The 10,378-nt window shown below is 36.2% G+C and overlaps 1 protein-coding gene across 1 annotated transcript; it reads right to left on the minus strand.

Annotated features, from left to right (window-relative positions):
• Positions 1-1,019: 1,019 nt before the first annotated feature.
• LOC120339258 (uncharacterized) lies at positions 1,020-3,032 on the minus strand. Its single transcript, XM_039407353.2, has 2 exons — positions 2,637-3,032; positions 1,020-2,172 (listed from the first exon to the last, which is right to left on the minus strand). Exons 1-2 carry the CDS (start codon positions 2,788-2,790, stop codon positions 1,901-1,903), a joined length of 426 nt encoding a protein of 141 aa, XP_039263287.2. The 5' UTR covers positions 2,791-3,032; the 3' UTR covers positions 1,020-1,900.
• Between the last annotated feature and the right edge of the window lie 7,346 nt (positions 3,033-10,378).

Genomic DNA, 10,378 nt, shown 5'->3' on the forward strand with positions numbered 1-10,378 from the left:
CATCAGTAAGCGAGTCGTTTTTCTGGCCTGAATATGTGGCAATGTGGGTACCATGATTTTGAATACTAGCATTTTGAAAACTGCCAGAATCTCCGACTTTGATTGTACAAGCGTTAGGGATACTTGTTACTTCAATTGATGAGCTAATATTTTTATCTGGTCCTGTAGGAGAGGCTGATCGCCATTGACCTTTTCCAATGACAGTAACGTCTCGATTCTATTATTTTCGACGCACTTTTGTAGATTACAACTACAAAGACAACTCCACCACTCACACTTTTTGAAGGTTATGACTATCTATGTTGATTGTCATGAATTTTTTATTGAGAAGATCAGTTTCGGCTAAAAAGCACTTCATGTAACGCATCAGCCGGAATAAGGTTTAAATCGAACGCTACGATTACACAAAACAAATCTAACATTCAGCAAGAAATGAGCTCGACTGTTTGCAAGGCAGTTTCGTTAGTTAAACCAAAAATGCGACGCCTCGTGAACACATTACAGCTCAAGCAATCAATAACGGACTGAAATTAGTAAAAATCTGCATATATAACCAAAGGAACAATGCTCAAATATGTTGACAACTAAAGTAAAAAATGTTAATAAAAATAGGGGTACTCCTGAATATGCGCACCAAGATGTCACACAACCTGAACCGTAACCTGGTATACACAACCTGAGTTCAGGTTGTGCGCCTTCTTGGTGCGCATACTTCAGGAGGTCTAAAATTGGACAGCAAAATAAAATTTGTGAAGATCGTAGGTCCCGGTAAAATGTAAAAATAAAAGTTATAACCCTTTATTTTATTGTGTCGTCTTCTTGCGTCCTCGACTACTGAAAATTTGAAATCTATTAATCATGGAGAAAGCCAAGGAATCACTAAAAGACTGACAACAACAATATTCTAGCAAAAAAATGTTAATAAAAATAGGGGTACTCCTGAATATGCGCACCAAGATGTCATACAACCTGAACCGTAACCTGGTATACACAACCTGAGTTCAGGTTGTGCGCCTTCTTGGTGCGCATACTTCAGGAGGTCTAAAATTGGACAGCAAAATAAAATTTGTGAAGATCGTAGGTCCCGGTAAAATGTAAAAATAAAAGTTATAACCCTTTATTTTATTGTGTCGTCTTCTTGCGTCCTCGACTACTGAAAATTTGAAATCTATTAATCATGGAGAAAGCCAAGGAATCACTAAAAGACTGACAACAACAATATTCTAGCAAAACAATGTGCTTATATTTAGCGACCAATGCTCAAATATATATGTACGAACGTGAACTAGGCCTGTTTGGTGCCTAATAATTCAGTTCAAAAATCACGTTCACCATCGCAACAGTTCTTGACGGTACCGGCATAGTTAGTAAAACTATGGGACCGGCAAAGACTTGTCGAAGTTGATTGTGATTTATCGAGCTCTATAGAATTTAGAGGGAATTTGATAAAAATAACGTAACAACTTTCTATCGACTTCGTACATCTTGAAGTAAGGAAAGTTAACAATTAATTGGTCCATTGGTTGCAAAGTAAGGCGATTTTTCTTTCATGCCAACAATTTAGCAAAACGTATCGTATGTATATACTTCTGTTCAAGAAGGTATGTGCATCACTTGCGACTCGAAGTTGTGAAATCAGAATTTACAAACGTAATGACATCACCAAAAACAAGTGCTCCAGCTATAGAAAAGCAGCAGTTACTTTAGTGCCGACTGTTAGCAACGGTACCGCCAAATAGAGAATATAATAAGATTGAACAAAAATGAAAGTAATGCGTACATTAGTAAGCTAACAAAGTTAAAATGGAATGTTTACATTGAAGGCAGCCCTGTGGTAAGAATATACATTATTATTGTATTTTTATGACGAAGACCAGTCTGCTAAAGTGACATATCCGGATTATTTTTTTCGCTTTCTTCTTCGAGGGTTGTTTGGTTTTTTAGACTTCCAGGCAGCATGAGGCAATGCTAGTGGTCGAGTTGTAGTTGAAGGACTAATTGAAGTTGGTCGCTGTATTGTGATTTCCCCAACTTCCAGTAAGGATCCACATGGACGAACAAGGCCATAACCGTCGCGATTGTAAATGTCGTGTTGGGCGACAACGACCATACCGTTTCGAGTTGGAAATCCTGCGGCTGTGGTTCTCACTAAAATCTGCTCTCTCTCTGGCCCTGTATAATAATAAAAATAATATCGCAATTAATAGAAAGATTGTCTCATGCGCGATTGTCGTGAGCTTGACATAGGGACAGCTCGTAAAGCCGCAACCCACGCAAACAACCGACATATTTTCAAACTGGTGCGATATATTCCGTTTTTATCAAAATTAACAGAAAAATTAATATTTCGAAAAACGCGAAAATTCCATCACGTGATCACTTTGGACCTAATCGTAGAACATATTCCAGCATTACCTACTTGGGTCATATCAAATGAATCCTTAAAAGTAGTATTTCAACTAAATTTTGAATATATATATATATTAGGTGTAGTTTGCTTTAAAGGCAGAAAGACCATGGCAACTGATGATTGTCTGCTGTTTGTACCTTTTCCGAAAGAATTCCCAATTTTTTATTTTCATACCTAAAAATCAATGGGCAATACCATTTGAGAAATATATGATTAACATATATACTTGCAGGCTCATTATAAAGAGGAGAGATTATTCTTCCAGTTGGTACCAGGTTGTTTTCAGTTGTTTCGTTCTCCTGATTTTTTGGAGCAAAAAACAAGAATGCGAGTACAAATATAATCATGACAACGCCGATAAGAATGAAAGTGTCTTCCATTTTGACGGGTTTAGTAATGTGTAATTTCTACAGTAATATAAATATATTTTATGAAATAGTAACCGCTACAAACGCTGTCTTGTAAACACTGGCAGGCAGGCTTGTCCATGGGACATATCTTTTCTGTCTCATCCCATCCCATTGGAAAACAATTCAATAAAAATTGTTAAATTTAGGTTTAGCGTGTACTAAATAGGACTACATGTTCAAAGAGACATGCAAAACAACAAAAACTAGAGCTGCGTGCAGCTTTAACAGGCTTCCCGCGTAAAAAAAACTGAAGACGCGTTTTGCTCACTGAAGCGTGAAAGCGTGGTCAGTCATGCATAAAATTTGCAATTTTTGATGGGGGACTTATTATCTGCATGTGATGTAAATTTCAAGTCTCTAGGTAGTGTCGTTCTCGAGAAGAAGATGAAAATGTAAATTCCTATATTGCTCACTGGAGCGTATCGCCGAGGTCACTCATGCGTATCCTTGACATATCGTATCCGGAACATGTCCATTAATCATTGTTATGAATTTCAACCCAATAGCATGTATCAATTTTGAGAAATCGCAAAAAAACTGAAGACGCGTTTTGCTCACTGGAGCGTGAAAGCGTAGTCAGTCATGCATAAAATTTGCAATTTATGATGGGGGACTCATTATCTGCATGTGATGTAAATTTCAAGTCTCTAAGTAGTGTCGTTCTCGAGAAGAAGATGAAAATGTTAAATCCTATATTGCTCACTGGAGCGTATCGCCGAGGTCACTCATGCGTATCCTTGACATATCGTATCCGGAACATGTCCATTAATCATTGTTATGAATTTCAACCCAATAGCATGTATCAATTTTGAGAATCGCAAAAAAACTGAAGACGCGTTTTGCTCACTGGAGCGTGAAAACGTAGTCAGTCATGCATAAAATTTGCAATTTATGATGGGGGACTCATTATCTGCATGTGATGTAAATTTCAAGTCTCTAAGTAGTGTCGTTCTCGAGAAGAAGATGAAAATGTTAAATCCTATATTGCTCACTGGAGCGTATCGCCGAGGTCACTCATGCGTATCCTTGACATATCGTATCCAGAACATGTCCATTAATCATTGGTATGAATTTCAACCCAATAGCATGTATCAATTTTGAGAAATCGCAAAAAAACTGAAAACGCGTTTTGCTCACTGGAGCGTGAAAGCGTGGTCAGTCATGCATAAAATTTGCAATTTATGATGGGGGACTTATTATCTGCATGTGATGTAAATTTCAAGTCTCTAAGTAGTGTCGTTCTCGAGAAGAAGATGAAAATGTTAAATTCTATATTGCTCACTGGAGCGTATCGCCGAGGTCACTCATGCGTATCCTTGACATGTCGTATCCGGAACATGTCCATTAATCATTGTTATGAATTTCAACCCAATACCATGTATCAATTTTGAGAAATCGCAAAAAAACTGAAAACGCGTTTTGCTCACTGGAGCGTGAAAGCGTGGTCACTCATGCATAAAATTTGCATTTTATTGCTAGCTGAGAACTTCTGCACATTTGAGGTGAATTTCAAGTTTGTAGGACCAATTTGAAAAAAAAATAATAAAAATAAATAAATAAATAAATAAATAATAATAATAAAACACAGGAATACAATAGGTTCCCTGCTGACAAGCAGCGGGAAGCCTAATTACTGACTTTGTTAACAGCCCCTTCACAAAGTATATTGTTAATGCTGAATATATTTTGCTCTTTGTAACTAACAGGAGAGCTATGCTCAAATATATGGACACGAAATCCATAACGAAATGTTCCATTCCCACGGACAAGCCTGCTGACACGAGAGTGATTTTTGTTGCAAAAGCTGAAACATAAGAATGAATTCTAGTGATAATATAGGATTATTTCTGTAATGTTGTGCACTTTGATCTGGTCTTCTAAATCTATTCTATTTTCTGCTTGCTACTGGAGTCACCGTGCAAATAGGAATAAAAGCAGTTCTTTATTGCCAATATTTCATATCATGTATTATGGGTATATATAGCCTAAATTGTATTTTCATCATCTGTTACTTGGAAAATTTCAATTTAATCGTAAACTTTACAATGTATGAATATTTTGTAACATAATATTGCACGTTATATATATATATACTTCTGGCAGGATCATATTGGAGAGATACCGCCATGTTCAAGATGTACGTTCTATTTTTATGGTGATCCCGACCGGGTCAATTTTCTCACGTCGGTCAATTCCAAAATTTTGTCAAATCTTCGAAAAGTTGGAGCAATAATTCCGATACAGCATACCCGGAGAATATATTGCGTAGCCATTTTGATGAGGCTGGTTTATATTACCCGTAGTAGCTAATGTTGAAGAACCCACCTTCTAATAAGTACCCCTGCTTATTACACTCGGCGACGAGAGGCTTTTTAAACGTATCTTCTAAAAACGTCCTACTGGTTCTAATGGAAATGTACTAAAATAAACATCTGATATATATTCTCACCAACATTACTAAATAAAACAACAACTTCTGTGACTTCACTTGTAAACAGACAGTAGGCTACAGATGAATGCCAAGCGTAAGATAAGAGACTCACTAAGCCTTATGCGTGTATTTCAACAATAATCATGACTCTGACTGGCGATACCATACACTCTATTGCCACTCTACCCTATTGTGCGGGTAAATTGATAGTTTGATCACATATCTGGGGCATTCCCTAACGGGTGGCTACACTCTGACGCTGTCGAAAACGTATTCTCATTCATGCACCAAATTGCAAATATGTTCCGCTGCATCGTGTATGTTAAATTTGAAAAATACAAGGTCAACATGACTTGTTAATTCCTACCTACTACACTTTTAAAACTAGAATACCAAATCTATTCGTATATTGAGGGTGTCCTATGCTAAACATCTCCAAACTGACATAACCCCATCTGTTGGCTCTTCGACGTTATTTATTTGGCTAATAAGATTGGATACATTTCAATATATATAACGATAAAGAAATTATAAAACATATCTGGTACTTGGCACAAAGTGTTTTTTCTCCTTACTGAGGCAGTTTTGGAGCGACAATATATACATTGTTCTGTCTATTTTGTTGTGCTATAGCACAGATGAATTTATTCAACGAATGAAGTTTATCCCCAATTTATAATTTTTTGATTTGTCAATCAAGATAACATTACATTATCTACAATATCCAATATCATTTGATTTCAATATGACATAAGAACAATTCTGATGAATCGATTGTTGCGGACGTCCGAATTTGTGTGAGTATGACTTTACTTTACGAACGCAAATATATTTTGTCCTGTTGCGGAAATATATTTTCTCAAAATAGTTTTTCTCAGTCAAATTTATAGTATGCTTGATAAAATATATAAAACAGTGAACGCTCGCATCCATCGCCATTCTACTGTCGGAACTTATAAGACACCAGCTGACAACATATTATACGTGTATCGACAGTGCGCTTATGTACTGCTATGAGATTGTAGCAAGTTTATATTTACTGCACAACATTAAGTTACAATCCAAAACTGTGACGCCCGTTATTTGCACTATACAAATAAATGAGAACAGATATATATTAAATATATGCGGGCTATGAATAAGTACATCCAATCACGCGATATATTTTCCTCTCATATAACCAAATGATGACCCATACCGCATGTATATATGCAAGATTTCGCCAGCTGCAAAAACTACAACAAAGCATCAAACTGCTGTAACTGTTTTCTCGTCGAGTTTTACACAGTTGTTTTCAAGAGAACGCCGACCTGTAGGCTTATCAAAATCTGGTCAAATGGTAATTAAGCTACTTGCCCACCTCCTGCTGAGTAATTTAGTACGTTTTTTATAGCTGTACTTAATATTCAAGTTTGAATACTTGTTTACAACCATGGTTATTGATGAATGATTAATTCAACCCACACCACCTACTTTACTTAAACATGTCAATATACTTGTCTCACTTGGCGACTGATTTACAGGCTTTAAGCCTCTCGTTTAGACGGTTTATTGAATCATGCGAACCGATACCAAGTGGTTTGTTAAAACTGACTTTTGGCTTAAAAATTGCTCACACAGACGTTACGCGTCTTCATTTGTAAAATTCTTCTCCTCCAAATGTCGACTAAAGGTATTCAACTTCTCCTGTATTGACATCCCATATAGAACCTATAAATCGCAGATCATGGCCAATCAACAATAGCTAGCCGTTCATCAACAGGCATGCTCTCTAGAAGAGCGTGGTTTATCTAGTTTTAAGTGACAAAACGTTTTTTGGAAACAAGGTAGAAAGGAGGGCGTAAATGAAAACCCAAGCCAAGGCTTTAATTTCGGGAAAATCGTTTGGAATAGAACAGCGATGTAAGGGCCTATCTAAGCAGAACTAAATTATGACAATCATCGGCGTTCACTGTCAGAAAAAAAAGACAAATTTGAAAAGTCGTTCGTTGTCTTTGTGGTATAGTGTTATATGCTCATCTTTGCACTTAACGTATCGTTTCAATTTCATATTTTGCAAAAAAACGTACCGACCGTTCCGTAAATTTAGAAACGTCAAACCAAATTAGTTATTTAAAATAAATTTCCCTGATTTTAAACTCCGCGTGCTTGGTGACATGTCATTAGCCATTTCTTGCATTACCGAACATAAAGTTGATTAAAATTAAATGTTAAAATGACTTTTCGGCGTTTCATTGTGAAAAAAGCGATTTTAGGTCGTTAGAAAACTCTAGTTATATAAATAGCACGGATTTTTAAAAATGACCAAAAGTTTTTACAAAAGTAGGTATGAGTTATTTGTATGAAAAACACTCATTAAGTTGTAACCAGATAAGAAATGTCATGTCCTATTCCCTAAACACTTTGTATTAGCTCTTTAGTGATCCCTTCCATCCTTGGCCAATAATGTTTTGAATATGTAAACATTTTACTCGACCATGCATGGCCGTTGAGCCAAGAGTAGAACGTAAAATCAATTGTGAATTTCGTTGTAACAATGCACATTGATTCGTTCACGAATTGTTGCGTATATTATCATCGAAAATGATTGCAATTGTTGAATTTTGAAGCATTTAGGCATAATATTTAAGCCTTACGGCATGACATAATCATAATTATTAAGTGAAGTGCTGAATTTGCAAATTCCGTAAAGAAAATTGAGCATTACTCATATCAGTAAGTATTTCAGCTATAATGACCATCGGGGTGTTGTTTTGTTGAAAAAAAAAAAAAAAACGTTAAAACTTGAAGGAATTAGTTATAATTAGCGTCTGACCCCTTATTAGACACAAAGGCCTAGAAATGCATAATTGACAATTTATTTAATCGCTATTTTAAATCAACATTCAGGAATCACGCAATCGTAAATTTGCTAGGTTTATCTATCTAATACTACATTAACACGAACACCACAGAAAAGCATGAGAAACTCACTTACCGGCCTCGGTTACTGTTCACTTTAAACAGGCACAGTTAATTTACAAGAGGGGATAAGGAAGATCAAATCCAAGGCAGAGAATAAAACTCAGAATAAAATTAATTTGGTTTTGAAATCAGCCCTCAATGTATTCAACAGTTGTCGCTGATGTGAACGCCAGAGTATACTAGAAATATGAAACTTCGATATCCGGCGACCCATTATTCTTGCAAAAAAGGTCGGGAATATAGAATACCAAATTTAGGATATCGCCGCAGAAACGATCGCGGTGACAAAGACAATCAGCGATTATGAAGAAATTAACCATTAACCAGTAAAAAACGCTTTATTGCCGAATTTCAAGTTTTCTATTATTTTCCAAATGGAGTATCGACCTCCGACGTTTTGGATCCCTGTTATGTATAAAAATATTCATTATTCGACTATTCGGTATTCGTTAAAAATTATTCGATTCGAAAAAAGATTCGATTTTGCACACCCTGGACCAGAGGTGACAAACCTGCGGCCCGCCAAAGAATTTTGTGCGGCCCGCGAAGCATTCAGACGATTTAGTGTATGTTTGGCTTGAAGTCATAAACCTTTAGAGACTGTACATATAAAATGGGAGCGCCAGTATTACCTATATTACTGACAACGCTATTTGCAATACATCTTGTTTTGTTGGATCAACAATGAATCAAAATAACTGATGTCTTAGCCTAGTTACGTTGGCTTATTAACAAACGCATAAGGATTAGGGGAAAAGGGGTAACCTCACTTTGCGAAAATCTAATGTTTTGGCGCACGATACACGGGACATCTAAAAGTAATAGAAAGTTTATAACTTCAGCTCAATGATTAAAATAATGGGAGATCTTGAATAAATACCTACATTTTGAAAATCAGTTAATCGTTACAGGATGGATTCGTTTATTTAACTTCTGTATCCGGAGGCTTTCAAAATACGGCTCTTTTGTACGAAGCCCTCGCCACTAATGTGAAATTTGTTGACGACAAATCTGAGTCTATTTAAAATGTTTTGTTTTATATTAATTCAATTGTGTGTTAATGTAACCTGCGGTTGCGTCGACAAAATATAAACATTACTATGAAATATCACGACCATACAAAGTGTTTCAGACAGCCCGATTATATTTAGTTTTGATTCGTATTTCAGCGATGTTGAGAATTTTAAAAATTTGATGTGTTCTTGCAACACTGACTCCGCTTTATCATAATACTACCACCCAAGATTATTTTCGAGATATCAACGTTAGAAAAATCCCTAGGTCTGCGATGAAATATTAAACTCTATAATTTAGTAGTACAATATAAATTGATTGTACAGTGATACCTCGGTAGTCGACAAAAACATTCGAGTCAAGAATGCTTCATTTTTCGAACGGAAATTCGGATCTCCAACAGCCGAGCGGACCGCGCGGATGAGTGAGATGACAGGTCAAGACTGACGGACGAAAATCTTGGTATGTAGTTTAGAGATTCCAAATCGTCATTTCGAACTAATATGAAGCGCTCAGTAAAGCAAAAAACTTTCCAAAAATTTCACCAAGCAAAACCTGAATTGAATGTTTTATTTTTATTTTATACTGCAATATATCATTAGATAACTTTATCTTTATGGATGCTGTTGTTCGTTTTTGTTGATGAAAATTAATAGGCATCATACTATATATGACTAAAAAGTTGTGCGGCCCGCTTACTCAGCGGTGACTGATAAAATGGCCCGCGAGAGCAAATGGGTTCGTCACAGCCATTTAATTTAGCTTTGATTTCTAATAAGTTTGTCAAAGCGGGTCGTAATCGTGGAGAATGCAAGGTGCAGTAGCTTGTAGATGATCACCAGATTCGGGACTATTTTCGATTGCTGGAACAAAATCAAAATGCTCTAAAAATTAAAATAATCATTGAGTTATTTGATTTATACAGATACATAATATTCGGGAATGCGACAAAAACTGAAAATCCACGAAAGCAAGCCAATGGTTACTTGTCTAAAATCTTTGCAAGTGAAGAGTGTCCGAGTGGCCGCGAAAACGCTTACTGTTGCGTCACTATTGCATCTTGTAGATTAGTCAACGCTACGCTAATAAACACAGGGGAATTCATTCGACTTACAAATTGACTTCCGAGTTTTAATTTCAGGCCAATAA

Source organism: Styela clava, chromosome 1, assembly GCF_964204865.1.
Source record: "Styela clava chromosome 1, kaStyClav1.hap1.2, whole genome shotgun sequence".
Taxonomy (NCBI): Eukaryota; Metazoa; Chordata; class Ascidiacea; order Stolidobranchia; family Styelidae; genus Styela; species Styela clava.

Coding starts and splice junctions, on each gene's coding strand:
- LOC120339258 (XM_039407353.2), bottom strand. CDS start 2,790: ATGGAAGACACTTTCATTCTTATCGGCGTTGTCATGATTATATTTGTA. Junction 2,173..2,636: donor TCTTTATAATGAGCCTGCAA/GTATATATGTTA, acceptor ATTATTATACAG/GGCCAGAGAGAGAGCAGATT.